At 39.3% G+C, this 16730-nt stretch overlaps 2 protein-coding genes across 7 annotated transcripts in view; one reads left to right on the top strand and one right to left on the bottom strand.

Moving 5' to 3' along the window:
- The first annotated feature begins 56 nt into the window (after positions 1–56).
- DMAC2L (distal membrane arm assembly component 2 like) lies at positions 57–13200 on the top strand. Of its 3 annotated transcripts, none has more exons than XM_060142863.1 (5): positions 57–141; positions 5838–5949; positions 7251–7459; positions 8044–8215; positions 9993–13200. In XM_060142863.1, exons 2-5 carry the CDS (start codon positions 5843–5845, stop codon positions 10105–10107), a joined length of 603 nt encoding a protein of 200 aa, XP_059998846.1. In that variant the 5' UTR covers positions 57–141; positions 5838–5842; the 3' UTR covers positions 10108–13200. The 3 variants fall into 3 exon arrangements, with proteins under 3 accessions (XP_059998846.1, XP_059998845.1, XP_059998842.1); XM_060142862.1 differs by lacking the exon at positions 57–141 and adding an exon at positions 155–314; XM_060142859.1 differs by lacking the exons at positions 57–141; positions 5838–5949 and having other exon boundaries at positions 6930–7459.
- CDKL1 (cyclin dependent kinase like 1) overlaps positions 11387–16730 on the bottom strand; it is a 62570-nt gene continuing 57226 nt past the window's right edge. For 2 of the 4 annotated variants that reach the window (XM_060142833.1, XM_060142845.1), the window contains 2 exons: positions 15721–15912; positions 11387–13345 (listed from right to left, as the gene is read on the bottom strand). In XM_060142833.1, coding sequence (XP_059998816.1) covers positions 13238–13345; positions 15721–15912 — 300 coding nt within the window. In that variant the 3' untranslated portion in view covers positions 11387–13237. The remainder of the gene's footprint in view (positions 13346–15720; positions 15913–16730) is intronic. The other 2 variants (XM_060142839.1, XM_060142852.1) reach the window with 1 other exon arrangement.

The raw sequence follows: 16730 nt of genomic DNA, 5'->3' as shown, positions 1-16730 counted from the left end.
CAGAGGCCAATGAGGGGCGCTCTTTCGCCCCACGTGAGAGCAGCCGCCAGTGGCCAATGGACTCGCGCGGCGGAGGGCGAAGGGCAAGCCGGCGCCGCCGTAGACGCTGGGGACGCTAGCTCGCTTCCTCCTTTTGACGCTGTGAGTAGAGGAGCTAGGCCCCGGGTGGGGCGGGTCTAGGGTGGTGGTTAGCCTCTGCCCTTTCCCTTCTCCCATCGCTAGGCTGACTGAAAATCTGGCCCACCGAGTCGGGCGTCCTCGATCTTCACCGCCGAGCGGACTCGGGGCCGCGGAAGAAAGTCGGGATGATTATGGTGAAAACTGTCTTTTGGGCAAGCCCAGCGGCCTCCCTTCCTCCCGCCAGGCCCCGCCCCTCTCGACCCCGCCCCGCGTCACTCGAGGCTCCGCCCCTCTCAACCCCGCCCCCCTCAGCCCCGCCCCGCGTCACTCGAGGCTCCTTTCAGGGCACCGCGATCTCCAGCCCGGCTCCCACCCAGTGGAGTGGCCACTGGAGGGACGCTCGCTGTCCAGCCCTAGCCCTCTCCGGACGGAGGCTCTGTCATGGCAACGCCTGACAGCCTGCAGTCTTCTGGACTTCCATATATGTGGCTCCTGACGTGCCATTCATTCATTTATTGGTCCTGTAAATATTGAGCACCTAAATGAACCAGACGGCTCGGTCTCTGACATCATTTAGCAATCTATTTCCTTTTTAAAAAAATCCTGGACCGAGATATATTTTTAAATATGCTATGCGGGCCTGGGAACAGCGACTCACCTGTGCAGGTCACTTCACCCCTGTTTATCTGTAAAATGAGGGAAGTGGACCATGTAATGTATGAAAAACCTGTGTTAAATTACGTGATCCTTTATCACCATGCCTAACTTTTATCACCATGTTTAACTAACATTTGTTCTCTCTGCTTGTTGGAAGTTTTTTAATTTTTAGGGTCAGGACAGCTGAACAAAAATAGAATCATTTAACTTTATTGCTGGAAGGACTTATTCTTGCCTGTGTGAATTTGGCTCCAGTTATTAGTCGGGTAGCTTGGGGAAGTCACTTCACCTCTTTGCCTCAGACCCTTCTCTGTGAACTAGGAGTAATAGCAGGATCTCCTTCATGTGGATTACACGAGATAAGGCTCATCAGATGTTAGCACAGTAAAGTGCTCGATAAAATGATGGCTTTTATTATGTTTATATTGGTTTTATCACCTGGACAGTTGTACATATTTTCTTTATTTGCGAAAATAATGTGGAATGTTGCCTGCTTGTTCATCACAAATGAAAAAAATAAGAAATGGTTATTTTTTTAGTTCAACTTTTTAGTTTTAAGCTAATCGTAGATTCCCATGCAGTTGTAAGAAACAGTAGAGATCCTGTGTACCCTTTACCCAGTCTTCCCCAATGGTAACATCTTGTAAAAGAATAGAACAATAACTCAACCAGGAAATTGACATTGACACAGCCCATGGATCTTATTGAGATAACCACAGTTTTACCTTTGTGCATGTATTTAGGTCTGTATAGTTTTTATCACATGTGTAGGTTTTGTTTTGTTTTGTTTGGCCGCGCCGTCGGGCTTTTGGGATCTTAGTGCCCCGACCAGGGATTGAACCCCAGCCCTTGTCAGTGAGAGCTCAGAGTCCTAACCACTGGACCACTAGGGAATTCCCCATGTGTAGATTCTTGTATCCACCACAGGCAAGCTACAGCACAGTTCCATCATCACCAGGATCCCTCGGTTGTCCTTTTATAACTACACTTCTCTCCTGCAGGGCACCCTCTTCCCCGTTCTAGTCTCCCTTTCTAAAATTTTGTCATGCCAAGAATGTTACATAAGCAGAATTATACAGTATGTAATTTTCTGGAATTGACTTTTTCACTCAGCATAATCCCTTGAGATCCATCCAAATTGTTGCATGTATTGATAGTTCATTCTAATTGCTGAGAAGTATTTCATGGTATGGATGTACCACAGCATGTTTAACCATTCACCCATTGAAGGACATCTGAGTTACTTTTAGTTTTTAGCTATTTCAAATAAAGCTGCTATGAAAATTAGTGTACAGCTTTTTGTGCGAGCCTGTTTTTGTTTTTCTGGGATAAATGCCTAAGAGTCCAATTTCTGGGTCATATGATAAGCACATGTTTACTTTTGTAAGAAACTGCCAAAGTGTTTTCCAAAGTGGCTGCACCATTTTACATTCCCACCAGCAATGTTGAGTGATCCAGTTCAGTTCCTCTTCAGTGTCACCAACTTTTGGTACTATCACTATTTTTTATTTTAACTGTTTCATGGGATGTAGTTGATTTGTTACTAGGTTGAGTACAGAATTATACAGTTTTAGGGTCTGTGGTCAGGCTTTCATGGGTCAGCCCAGAATAGTGACTTTTTTACTACTCTGTGATTTTGAGCACGTGCTTCTGAGTTTAGCAAAGTGAAAGAACTCAAAATACACATGCTCTTTTTGTAAAATTTTCTCTGCTTACCTTCTCCCCTAGGCTTGACTGTACATTAATTTGTTTCATTTAGATAATCTCACATCAAGAGCTCACCTTACATTCATTCACCCTGTAATGTCTTTGGCTAGAGACATTTGTGTTCTAGCCACCACCCTCCTCAGCTAAGAATTCGTGTTCATCTTCCATCTAGGTCAGAACCTATGTGAAATTAGTTCAATGAGTGTCAAGCAATATTAGCCTAAGAGTGGCTTTTGGAAACTTTGCTTCTCATTCCTAAGCAATTGCTCTGCTGTTCTATTTCACTAGACTCTAGACACCTCAGGAATAAGAATTGGCATCAATAATGGATGAATTTGCAGTGAAGTGGGGTTATAATTTGGGGAGTAAAAATGCCCCAGTTCTGACATCACCCACCCCTCTCTTCACACTTTTACTGCCCTCAAGAACAAGTTGGCTAGTTCAGTCTTTTTGACCACTAAAATAGCCAACGTTTTGAATAGCCCACCTAAGTAATTATGTCCATATGTAAAAAAAGAACTTCCATTTTTTTAAAAAAACTTGTTTATATGCAAATTGGGGGACTCTCCATATCCTATTTTGAGTCACACATTAGAGGTCTGGTCTTCTCTAAGTCGTGAACATATAGCAACTTTTAGAAACATCTGTTACAAACTTATGGCTCTAAGCTGTGTTATGATAGTAAGAAGAATTTTAAAAATAATTTTAATTCCTAAATTATTTATCACAGCGGTAATTTAGTAGTGGTTATTTTTTAACTTGCATTTCACTTGTTTAATTTATTAAAGCTAAATTCATCAACTCACCACCAGAGGTCTCCTCTTTCCCTCTAGAAAGCATTCTCAGAGGTAACTGCTTGAATTCATCTGAAATTCCTAATATCAATTAACAAAGTAGCAGTTGAGAATGCAAAAACCTACCAATTAGTTTTTTTAATTTATTGCTAAATAAAAACTTAATTTTCATGTTTAAATTATTTTAAATATAATATCTAATATTTTTAGAGATCATAAGCTGAAGTAAATTTGGTTTAATCTTTCCCTTAAGCAGAAATACAAGGTGGGCCAAAATGAATCAAGTGAAAGTACTTCAATTTTCACAAACCTCTCTAATTTACCCACTTAATGAGTTTCCTTGGTTTCTGCATGAAAATGTATCACCCATTGAAGATTATTAATTGCCAAATATTTATTAAACTTGCATTAGGGAATGGTGCTGTGCTAGGTGCTAAGAAAAATGGAAATGAGTAATATGTGATTCTTGCTCTTTCTTTTGCCCTTCATACTTTTCTTTTTTCTGCCTAACTGGAAACTCTTAATCATCCTTTGAGACCCATCTCAGAAGACACCTCTAGTATGAAGCCTATCCCTCACTCCCTTCTCTAAGCTCTCACAGAACTTGTCCATACCTCCATTAAGACATCGTGTTGCATGTTATTCATTTGTTTATATGTCATCTATACATATATGGTATATATACTACACATTCTATGAGGACAGGAACCATGTTTTTCTCGGTCTCTCTCCTGTGTTGTTTTGTTTTGCTTCTGTCTTGCCATTGAATCTCTTGCACTAAGTATAGCAGACATTCAATATTTATTGCATGATTGAATGGATGGATGGAGATGGCATTTGAGTAAGGTCTTGAGGTTGGGGAAGATTTCCATAGGATTCTGGGGGGCGGGGAGGGATGGTAAATGGAGGGAACAGCCTGAGTTGAAGCTGGAAAGCCCAGATTTGTAAACAAGGTTGGCAGCCAAAGGAGTTACTGAGATGGGCACAGGTGGAGAGAGATTTAACCAAAATGTGGGAGGAAGTAGCAGGGGGAGAAGTTTGCAGTAATGAAGGCAGAGTGATGATGGAGAAGGGATAAAGAGGCTAGTAGATGGCCCCAGGGTTCTGTCCTCAGACCTCAGCTCTCTTTGTTTTACAACCCAACATCCTTGGGCACTTCCTCAGCTCTAAGGTAGTTCCCACTCAGGCCTCTTTCTAGTCCTCTTCTTTTTCCTGAGTTCTAGAACCATCCAATGACTGAGGAAAGAGCCCTGGACTAATAAGAGAGAAAACTAGGTTCCAGTTTCAGCACTGCTAACAATTAACCATGAAACATTGGACAGGTCCCTTTAAACACATGCATTTATTAATACCCCACCTTGTTCCAGAAAGGATTTAGGGTGTCAGCAAGTTACTTATTATCAGGGATTAAGTTTCCTCATCTCTAAATGACCCTCAATCTTGATGCTGCTGTCTAATATTCCTGAAGCATAGTTCTAACCATGCCAGTGCTCTGTGCTAAAGTCTCAATGATTCCTAGCCACCTGCAGAAGACAAACTTTCTGGCTGATCATGGGAGACCCTTCCCGATGTGACTGTGTACATTGTCTCCCTCCTCTTCTCATGACCCCCATGTGCTGAGCCAACTGAACTACAACATGCCTTAAAGGTTCCTGCCTCAGCTTATCACCTGACCTACATTTTCCTGGCATCTTTGTCTATTGAAATCCTTGTGTGTCTTTAACTCTTTTGAGGTCTTTTCCAGGTTCTATCATTTATTTTAACTACCTGGTAACTTGTTTTAGCTCACTCCACCCTGCATTAAATTGTCAGCTCTTCAAAGGCAGCGACCATGTTTCATTTATCTTTGTTTTCTCCCCACCTGGCACACTATCAGAGAAACTTGAATTGAGATAAATCAGGTTGAGACCCAATTCCAAAATCGCCTTCTCAACTCATAGTTATGGGTTTTTACAGCTGGAAATCATCTGAGCAAATCATCTCATTTTACAAATGAGAAAACCAAGGGTCAGAGAGGTGAAGTTACTTGCCCAGTCTTTCCCAGCTGCCCTGTACAGCTCTTGCTTTGCACTGTTCTGGGGACACTACTTGCAGCCTTGTGGTAGGAAGATCTGTTTCCACGACTCCTCTCCTTTTCTGGACGTAAGTGTCTTAATCTTGACACATTGCTCCTTAGGTGATTTTAGTTTGTCATTTTGGTACTGGAAATGTAGATTGGGACTGGAGCTGGTTTCAGTAAATTTGTAGATGCACTGCCTGCATGGACACCAGGTGGCACCACTGCAGGCTGACTCCAATTGAGGAGTGAACAAGTAGAAAGAACAATGTCCAAGCTGGAAGGAACCATAGAGACCATTCAATTCAGCCTCTCATTTTTGCAGCAAAAGAAACCAAAAAACAGACAGGAGTAACTTGCTTAATAACTATTGAGTGGCAAGTGAGTCATCAGCTTTATCAGCACAAGAGCACTGACTCTGAAGTTGTAAAGTCAGTTGCCGTACGTATGGGACTCTGATTCCCAGCTGATGATCTAATATGAATACTGTTTTATGTGTCTAGATCAAATGATGCTGTTTGGAAAAATTTCCCAGCAGTTCTGTGGCTTAAAGAAACTCCCAAGGTCACGTGACTCCCGATACTTCTGGGGCTGGTTGAATGCAGTGTTTAATAAGTAAGTTTAACCAAAGTGAAGAAACGTGGGAATTGTTACAGCTTGATGAGTTCCCAGTAGCTAATTTGGTTATTTCTTGTGTTTCAAATGTTTTTCGTGTCGTGCATGCAGTACGATCCTAACTTTCTTTTAAAGCAAATAAAACATACAAGCACTGAATAAAGATCAGAAAAATAGATTACAGACTATTAACTGTCTGGGTTACAGGACTTAAGTGATTCTTATTCATCCTTTCAATGCCTTTCAAGTTTTCTGAAATGAACAATTATTACTTTTGTAATCAGAAAAGCTCAGTAAATGTAATTTTAGAATATTTTATTCTATGGCTTCTTAAGGGATGTAGTTAACCTTTTGAATACTATCAAGGGAAATCAAGGTTTTAAAAAGTTGGTTGGGGGACTTCCCTGGTGGTGCAGTGGTTAAGAATCTGCCTGCTAATGAAGGGGACACGGGTTCGAGCCCTGGTCCGGGAAGATCCCACATGCCACGGAGCAACTAAGCCCGTGTGCCACAACTACTGAGCCTGCACTCCAGAGCCCGCAAGCCACAACTACTGAGCCCACATGCCACAACTACTGAAGCCCACACACCCAGAGCCTGTGCTCCGCAACAAAGAAAAGCCACCGCAATGAGAAGCCTGCACACCACAATGAAGAGTAGCCCCCGCTCGCCGCAACTAGAGAAAGCCCGCATACAGCAACAAAGACCCAACACAGCCAAAAATAAATATATAAATTTATTTTAAAAAATAAAATAAAATAAATAAAAAGTTGGTGGCATGCTTAGAAATATTATTTTGAAACTGACAAAACTAACCTCCTTGTTGCTTAATATAGCATTAATACCACTAACTAGAGAAAAGGGCATATGTTAAAATTAATGAATATCACTTAATGACATTCATTTGAACAAAGGTTCAAAATTATTCCCTTTTTAATCTTTTGTCATTAATAAAAATGATAACCAAGTGTAGTCATTCATTCAAAACATAGATACTGAGTACCTCCTGGTGTGAAGCTATTGTGCTACATACGAATCAATGAAGACTCAATGTCTGCCTGATAAACTCACATAAGAATAACATGCCTTGACAGAGTTCACTTGAAAACAAAAACAAAAGCAAAAAAGGTAGCAGGTAGAGCCATCGAATGTTTTCTTTACATGGATTTCACTAATATATTATCTCCCTCCTCATCATGTGAAGTGAAAAGTGGTTGCTATTCTGTATTTACTTTGGTGAACATAGTTAAGAAGCTAGTGACTATAGTAAAAGCTACCGGCTTTTGTTCTCTTGCCAACAGAGTGGATCACGAACGCATCCGGGATGTTGGCCCTGACAGGGCAGCGTCTGAGTGGCTGCTGCGCTGTGGGGCTCTGGTGCGCTACCACGGCCAGGAGAGGTGGCAGAAGGACTACAGCCACCTCCCAACAGGCCCTCTGGACAAATACAAGATTCAGGCAATTGATGCCACTGATTCTTGTATCATGAGCATTGGATTTGATCACATGGGTAACTCCCCTATCATTTGTTATGGGAAATGCAGGTGATTTGCAGTGACGTTTGGTTGCAGTTGACTCACTATTATAGTCATAGGTGTGTCCTTTTTGCCTTTTTCAGTCCAATCCAGCTTGCTTCTTCCTGCGTATGATATTTATTTTTAAATTAAATAGAGGTTACAAATACCTTCCTCTCCTTTCTCCCTGCACTAAGCTTCTCTCTACATGCCTTTATTCTGTGCTTTACTGACTTAAAATTCAAGGCCTTGTTTGTCAAATTTTCTTTGTCAAACTTCTGTCATTGAGAAACGCTAACGAATGTAGAAATAATTATATCCACACAGCTTCTGCTTGTGTGGGCATTTCTTTCCTCCAGTGCATTGGGCATCTGACTGCAGAATGGCCCTGTCCATCAGCACAACCTGTATAGTGAATACCTTGTATGGTTAATAGGATGACTAATCGTTACTGTTTTCCTGGGGCTAAGAGGTTTCCTAGGACTTCCAATCCTAAAACTAGAACAATTCTGGGCAAACTAGGATAGTTGATCATCTTAATGGTAAAGCAGGTTCTTAAACTGTACTTTTTTTCCCCCAGAAGGCCTACAGCATGTTGAAAAAATAAGGCTATGCAAGTGTCACTATATTGAGGATGACTGCTTGGAGAGACTTAGTCAACTTGAAAATTTACAAAAAAGCATGTTGGAAATGGAAATAATTTCATGTGGGAATGTCACAGACAAAGGTGTCATTGCTTTGCATCATTTAAGGTAGGTGGTCAGTGCCAAAATGGAAACTTGATAATGTTAAGGTGAATAATCGGAATTTAAAACAGTTGAGAGGTGGTCTCTTTTTTTCAATTCTGAAAAATATAATTTATGAAAATGACTTAACTGTCAGCTATAATATTTTAAAAGTTTAAATTATCACCCTTAATATGTTATGGTTGTATTGCATTTTTTAGGGAGCATCTTTTTAAAAAATTGACCTACATAAAGCACCTAGCAGGGTTCCTAATACAGAAAGCTTTCAATAAGCACTAGCTATTATACTTCCTCCCTATTTTTAATTTCCCCTATGTTCTGCCAGTAACCTCAGCACCACAGAAGTCTGAGAAATCTTAAACATTAGAACCAAAAGTACTAGATTGTTTATCTCTTACATTAGTTGAGGCTTTAAAGCTTCACCTTTTAATACACACTTGGTTCCTTTAAGAACTTTCCCAATTTCTTTTCCTTCCCAGGTTAAGATTCCTATTTTTAAAATTCAATTTACCTAAACTAAGAACAAAAACATGAAACCGTTCACCCATTTCTCCCACTCCCCACCCTGTGCCTTTGGCAACCACCAATCTGTTCTATGTATCTATGAGCTTGCTTATTTATTTATTTTTAGCTTCCACATATAAGACATCATACGATATTTGTTTTTCTCTGACTTATTTCACTAAGCATAATGCCCTCAAGGTCCATCCAAGTTGTTGCCAATGCAGAATTTCATTTTTTTATGGCTGAATACTACATCATTGTATACATATACCACATTTTCTTTACCTAATCCATCAATGGACGCTTAGGTTGTTTCTATATCTTGACTATTGTAAATAATGCTGCAATGAACATGGGGGTACAGATACCTTTTTGAGTTAGTGTTTTTGTTTTCTTCAGGTAAATACTGAAAAGTAGAATTGCTGGATCATATGGTAGTTCTGTTTTTAATTTTTTGAGGAACCTCCATGCTGTTTTACATATGACTGCACCAATTTACAGTCCCACCAACAGTGCACAAGGACTCCCTTTTCTCTACATCCTCACCAACACTTATTTCTAGTCTTTTTGATAATGGCCATTCTAACAACAGTGTGAGGTGATATCTCATAGTGGTTTTGATTTGCATTTCCCTGATAATGATGTAGAGTATCTTTTCATATACCTGTTCTCCATCTGTATGTCTTCTTTGGAAAAATGTCTATTCAGATATTTTGCCCATTTTAAAAATTGGATTGTTTGGGGGTTTTCCTATTGAGTCGTATGAGTTCTTTATACATTTTGGATGTTAGTTCCTTATCAGATATATGATTTGCCAATATTTTCTCCCATTCAGTAGGTTGCCTTTTCATTTTGTTGATGGTTTCCTTTGCTGTATATAAGATTTTCAATTTGATGTAGTCCCACTTGTTTATTTTTGCTTTAGTTGTTTTTGCTTTTAGTGTCAGATGCAAAAAATCATCACCATGAGTGATGTCATATTTTATATTTAACATACAAAGGAGTTCTATGCCATAATATACATAAAATATTTGGAAGAATTCAGCAGCATTATTGATGTAATTCAGAACAACTAAACTGTCCAAGGTCTGGCTTAGTGCCTAGCATGAATTTCATTTAAAGTAGTACTCTAGGACTACCGTTCTAAAAGTCATTTTGAAAGTGTAGGATGATATGAACACATTCTGTGTGTAGCTTTTTTAAGTCAATAAAGCAAGTTTATTTTTAATGCTATGAGTAAAGGCCAAATTAAATTAACTTTAAAAAATTTCTCTTCCAGAAACCTCAAGTATTTGTTTTTAAGTGATCTTCCTGGCATAAAAGAAAAAGAAAAAATTGTCCAAGTCTTTAAAACATCACTGCCTTCTCTGGAACTAAAATTAGACTTGAAGTAAAATAGTAATATTCAGTAAGTGTCTTATTTCAATATAAAGTATCATGTGCAATTGTTGATCCTAAACAGCAACAAATATTACATAAACATCAACAGAACTATAAGAATGTTATACCACAACATTCTAGCAGAGTCCATCATGTAGAAAATAAACATTCAGATGTGATTCACTAAAGTTACTAAGTTAGAAGTGAGAATTTAGGTACATTAAATCATTTTAAGAACAATGCAAACCAGGTACCATTTTAATTCTTATATATTCCTTATTTTATATCAATCCTATATAAATATCTCTTGATGTAGATACTTAAGAGTTCTTGAAAATGATTTAAATGTACAACACAGATATTCTTTATTTTTAACAGTAATTTGTTACATTTTAAAGTTTTTGAAGCATGTTACTATAAATATACAATTATGAAAAACTGAAAGCTAAATTTCAGATTCACTGATGGAGTCAATTATGCAAAGTAGTCAGAGGTTGCTGGGGCATTCATATTGCTTCCCAGGATTCGCATGCATTTGTCATGATCCTGCATTCCTGTGCTCTTTATACCATACATCCTTTCTCTGAATGAACAGTTTCTGGCTAATTTGTCTATTTTGTAGGCTTAGTCTAGTGTCCTATTAAAACTAGACATAAATACCTGGCTGGATTTAAATAGCTTTGCTGATTGCAATAGAACAGAGGAAACAATGATGAAGGCCAGCAGAGCTATACTTACTTTCTGCTTAAATTAAAAAACTGCTTCAAACAGAAAAATTTAACATGTCAGTTAGAAACTAATTTGTATTCCCTCATATATGTTGGATAGTACTTCCCATGAGCTCAAGGGACATCATAAGAAGTATAAGCACTAAATTTACTTTACATCTAGAAAGCAGTGATAAAGAATATCATAAATAGGTATAAACAGATCTTTATTTTTATCTGCTTCAAATGGTCCTGATTCTATTATTGTTGTTTATATGCCAACTTGTTTGTGGATTTCTGTATGTTTGGTTTGAATATTAATCTGTTGAATATAACCTTGACTGGAGTTAATTTTAAAATAAACACTTTCTGTGATGCAGCATTAAAGTAGAAAAATGAATTTTACTTGTGTTAGGAACCAGCTTATGTAGATAGCACATACCATAAATGATGTACTGTTTACTAACATAATTGCCACTGTCATTTTAAAAATCAGAAAATAGTAAATAAAAAAATGATAAGGATGTAGAACAGTCTCATGTGAAACAGTGGTGATTCCATGCTGAAGAAAAGATCACAGATATGGTTAAATTAAGTATAAGCATATATTTAATAGAACTCATTAGAAACAAATGACCACTTCTATCTCAGCCTTGTTTGATTACTATGTGATGAAGCAACTGATTGACCACAGGTTAGTCTGGAGCTACTTTTCTACTCTGAATGGTATTCCTTAAAACTACTGGATAAATTAGGGAGTTATAGTCATCTGCCTCGTCAGGTACACAGTTGGGGGTAAGGAAAAAAGGAAAAACACAAAATGTAAACTATTAGCAGAAGCTGGATGTCCTTCTTTGTCATTTGAATCAAGTCTGCATAACAAGAATTAGATTATACTGTGACTAGTATTTAACCCACTATCAGCTCTATGCAAGAAGCTACATACATTAGGAAGCCTCAGGATATCACTAAACTGGCTGGGGTAGCCAAAATTATTGAACAGATGCCAGAATTTGGTGGATTACTTAACAGTAAGTGAATAAGGTCAAATGCTCTCATGAAGAAAATTAACATAGCAGTAAACTGAGAATGCAGAAGAAAGGTTTTGAAGATACAGTAAAATACATCTTCAAAAACCATGGCTGAGGACTGCTAGGAAATAGCAGCACATCAATCAAAAATGGGGTTGAGCAATAAGCAGCAGACATCAGCTTCATATTGCCCTTGTGTCCAGGGGACAAGGATGAAAAAGCTTTTTGAATAGGAGCAATAGGCCAAATCAAAGCTAGTTACATGTTGTCATTTTAAGTATCACTGTACAAAGCTAGGAATTCTCAATAATATCATTTTGGTCTATTTTCTTATTAGTTAACTTTTAGTTGTTAGGTTGGTATATACACACACATATATATGTGTGTGCACTACGGATATACACACATACACACTAAAAAGATATTTCAGGGAAAACATCAGCTTATAACCTTATGTCTTTTATGACCCAAGTAAAAGCTCATAAGCAGTTTCTTCCAAAACCCAGATCACTATAGTCCTGCCAGTATCTCTGTCTCCAAGTCTGAGGCTGAGCTGGAGAGAATGAAGTACTAATTACTTTCAGGCTGGCAGGCCCAGTTCCTGTGAAGCCTGTGGATCTTGTTCTACCCCTGGGTCAGCTGCCAAGCTTCATGCCATTGTTTGCAAGGGGAATTGGGTGAAAAAGTGTAGATGGATTATAGTAAATCATCTTGCCTGCAAAAATGACTAAGATGCATCCTTCACTAAAGGTAAAGACCAAAGTATATGTAAGAAATGTCTATAAACATATCATTAAATATATAAGCATGTAAATTATAGTCTTTTATGATAATCCATATGATTTTAAATATTTTAAACATCTCATATATTCAAAAAAGTTTCAATATATAAAAATCAAGAGCTAGAGCAAGCAGGAAATGGAATTTTAAACATTTTGGTTTCAAGAACCTTAACTCTCCTTAAATACGATGAGAAAATCTGAAAAGGCAGGAGATAGGACTCAAAGCAACAGAGATCCAAGGAAACATATATGGGCATTCTGTAATCCATTCTTTCACTTGTTGCGTATGGTGCAATTGAAGCATAAATTTTTTTATCTCTAATTTTGCTGGAGGTATGGGCGAGTGCAGTAGATAGTTTATATTCTGTCCATAAGCTCAGCTACTTAGATAGAACAAAAATAAAAGTGAAAATCCAAAGAAGTTTTTCCTTTCTGTTCTGGACACCATCGTCAAGCATGGAACACTGCCTCTGGAATTTCCCTTCACGTCTTGCCAAGTGGCCTCCCCCAGTTAGTTATGTTTTCTCCTGATGTTTTTTTCAACATTGTGATTGCTTTCAATCAAATATATGTTTTATTCAAATTAATGATCAATTCTTTTTTTGTTATCCATCTCCAAGCTCTTTAAATGTTTGGGAAACGGTAGTTAAGTTTCTTGGTGTTATAGTAGTACTTCTTGTTATCCAGAGCTGGGAGGACGCTGCTGCTAGTCAGCTGAGGTAGGTACTGCAACTGAAAATATGAAACACAGAATTACGTTCAATGCCGTACACTTTTTTCATTATTGCTAACACATCCAAAAGAGGTAAACAAACAACTTTTCCAGCACAGAAATACTTTTTCTGCACAGAATCCAGGATCTGAGAAAGGACAAAATGTTTAAATTTGGTCTCTGCTCAGGGGTGGAATTGAAGGATGTGGAGCTCACCCCCTCCCATAAATTTGGTCTCTTGTTTTTTCTTTTCAATATTTATTTTCTATTATAAAGCAAAACATGCACATTAAAGGCAATTTAGAGACTATGAAAAAGAAGGGAAAATCTACATGTTAACATTACTGGGAAAAAGCATAGATTCATGGGGGTTAAGAGCTTGCTGGGACCTTAGGGATCATTTAAGCCAGTATCTTGTCTTGTAGTGAAGAAAACTGATGTCTGGAGCACTCAGGTGATTTGCCCACCTACTGCCTTAGTTAAAAAGGCAAAACTGCTCCTTTCATGCTGCCAGAAAATGTTTGAATTTATCGTCAATGTCAAATGAAAGCAAGGGAACACATTTTTTTTTTTGTACAGTACTATATGGCCTTAGGTATCTGAAAAACAAGTACTTTTAAATCAAACAATTGGGACCTACAAGCAACACACAAATTAGTTGGGTTCCCCTAGTCTTTCAAGTAAAAATATTTCCATCAAGACCCTCTTTTTTTTTTTAATTGGTGCCTATTTCAGTAGCATTTATGGGCAGGTGGCTCATCCTGAGGTTCTAGTCACAACTCTGCTACAAGTCTCACTTTCTGCCATTGACAATCCACTTTAAGTTTTTTTTTTTTTTTTTTTTTGGCTGCATTGGGTCTGTTGCTGCGTGTGGGCTTTCTCTAGTTGCGGTGAGCGGGGGCTACTCTTTGTGGTGGTGCACGGGCTTCTCATTGCGGTGGCTTCTCTTGTCGCGGAGCATGGGCTCTAGGCGCATGGGCTTCAGTAGTTGTGGCACAGGGGCTCAGTAGTTGTGGCGCACGGGCTCTAGAGCACAGGCTCAGTTGTTGCGCATGGGCTTAGTTGCTCTGAGGCATGTGGGATCTTCCCGGACCAGCGCTCTAACCCATGTCCCCTGCATTGGCAGGCAGATTCTTAACCACTGCGCCACCAGGGAAGTCCCACTTTTTTTTTTTTTTTCCGGTATGCAAGCCTCTCACTGTTGTGGCCTCTCCCGTTGCGGAGCACAGGCTCCGGACGCGCAGGCTCAGCGACCATGGCTCACGGGCCCAGCCGCTCCGCGGCATGTGCGATCCTCCCGGACCTGGGCACGAACCCGTGTCCCCTGCATCGGCAGGCGGACTCTCAACCACTGTGCCACCAGGGAAGCCCTAAGTCCCACTTTTTAAAGTTTTAATTCCAGTTTCTTTAAAAGAAGGGATGAGGTTTTCTAAAATCCCCTGTAATTCAAGGGTTCTAAGATTCTTGAACACAAAGAAACAGCAAGATAAGGGGTAACTCTGAGGGGAAAGTCTATTTCCAGTCTGTTTTGCATTAAAAGCATTCTTAATTTCATAACTCTGGTCTTTTAGGGCCCTGGGTTTCATGCTGTACCTGTTCATAATGGACTGTCCACCCTCTCCTCTCCTCCAAACCTCACAAACACCACCCAGGTGCGACTCAGCATACTGGGCAGAGGAGGCTGCAAAGGGAAAGACTAAGACAAGATAATCTATAGCTTAAGGGGTACCCGAGCAGATCCGGAAGCAACCAGGAGCAGCCAGCTCATCTTAATTGTGGTTCCAACTACAGTCCATCCTAAATTATTACAGCTTTTGGCTTATGACAAGACACTTAATGTAAGGCCATTCTGCCACTTTACACCAGTCACAATTCTCCACAGGCTCCCAGTGTGCAGCTTGGATGCTGTGATCTGGTTAAATGCACTGTTCTGCTGCTCCCACTGAAAGCACTCGTCACCACATTTACACTAGCCAACTCTGATGATTAATGGATCAGGGAGGAAAACAGTTCCTTTTTTAGATAAACCTGGAATGTCAATCAATACTGAAGGTAAACATGATGACAGAGAGCTAACCGGGATAAATTTGATTTCGTTTTCCAAAGCATAAGAAGCACGCTTCTTGTCCCTGGCTGGGATCTGTGCTCATGCACACCAAAAGCCCTGGCCCCTGGCTGGCAGCAGGGAGCTGCTGGGCAAGGTCACCTTTAGGATTCTGGGAGAAGGGACCTTAGCAGGCAGATGTCTTTGGGACCGTGGTTGGTAGAGCTTGTGACCTGTGTGTCCTCATGCAGGGATAAAGGTGCTGGAGCTGCAAGCCACAATTGCCACCTCAAGTATAGATTGAGACTCTCCGCACCAGGTGGAAGGTATGAGCTCATTTGAAATTACGACCTTGGATGCTTCTGTAAAGCAGTGCCCCATCTTTACCCGCGGCAGGTGCTTTCGGCTCTGTCTTAGGGTCTTCCCTGTTGATTTCTCATGCTCTTTTGCCAAATCCCCTATTTCTCTGATGCTGTCAAAATACGGATGCCCCAACAGCTGCTCACATGTCAGTCTCTCGGCAGGATTCATGTGGAGACAGCCCTGAAAGAACAGAAAATACCCTCTCCTTACTTCTTTAAAATTGCATTAACTTATTGAAGTCATTTTTTTCTTCTTTGAAAGATTAAACTCTTCAGTTGGGAACAAAAGGGGGGAAAACTTTCGTTCCTTCCACAATCATTCATGGGTAACCACATAATGAATTAATAAATAGTTTCTAGGAGTAGTAACAAAAAAAATCATTTTCTCCACCTTGTTCTGTTCCTGAGGCATTTGGCGCTCTGCCCTGAGGGAGTAGGATACGATTTTTGAGTTCACCTCAGTGTCTCACCAGAATAATCCACCTAACCCATTTGGTTCCTTGCCTGTACTTAGTAAAAACTAGTTTTTTATTTAAAAAATCACACATAGTAAAAATAAAATTTATACAGCATGTAGCAGAGTCTCTTCAGCACTCTAGTTCTTCCATTCTCCCTTCTAAAATCAGTTATTTTAAGTATATTCTTCCAGAAATAGCCCATGCATTACAAGTATCTATGTATATGTAAGGAAGGAGAGGCATAATATACATCTCTTTATGTTACATCATTCTTAACTATTTGCTTTGCCAGTAAATAGGCCAGAGGGCTCATACTTGGATAGATTAAATCTGACAATTACATACCCCAAGGAACTGTCTCATTTTTTAAAATTATAAATGCATCAGTAAATGTTTTAAATACTTTTTGAAATGGGTGGGACCTTGTCTGTAACTTACAAACATTTTAATTGGTACCTCATTTTACATAAGGGCTATTATATTTCTGAAAATGTGTATATAAATCAAGTTTTAAAATCAAAACCTATTTCCAATATACTAG

This window comes from Lagenorhynchus albirostris, chromosome 1, assembly GCF_949774975.1.
Source record: "Lagenorhynchus albirostris chromosome 1, mLagAlb1.1, whole genome shotgun sequence".
NCBI classification, from domain to species: domain Eukaryota; kingdom Metazoa; phylum Chordata; class Mammalia; order Artiodactyla; family Delphinidae; genus Lagenorhynchus; species Lagenorhynchus albirostris.
The sequence above is the reverse complement of the archived record's forward strand: the minus strand, read 5'-3'. Positions and strand labels throughout refer to the sequence as shown.

Coding starts and splice junctions, on each gene's coding strand:
- DMAC2L (XM_060142859.1), top strand. CDS start 7,111: ATGGATTTCACTAATATATTATCTCCCTCCTCATCATGTGAAGTGAAA. Junction 7,460..8,043: donor CATTGGATTTGATCACATGG/GTAACTCCCCTA, acceptor TTTTTCCCCCAG/AAGGCCTACAGCATGTTGAA. Junction 8,216..9,992: donor ATTGCTTTGCATCATTTAAG/GTAGGTGGTCAG, acceptor TTTCTCTTCCAG/AAACCTCAAGTATTTGTTTT.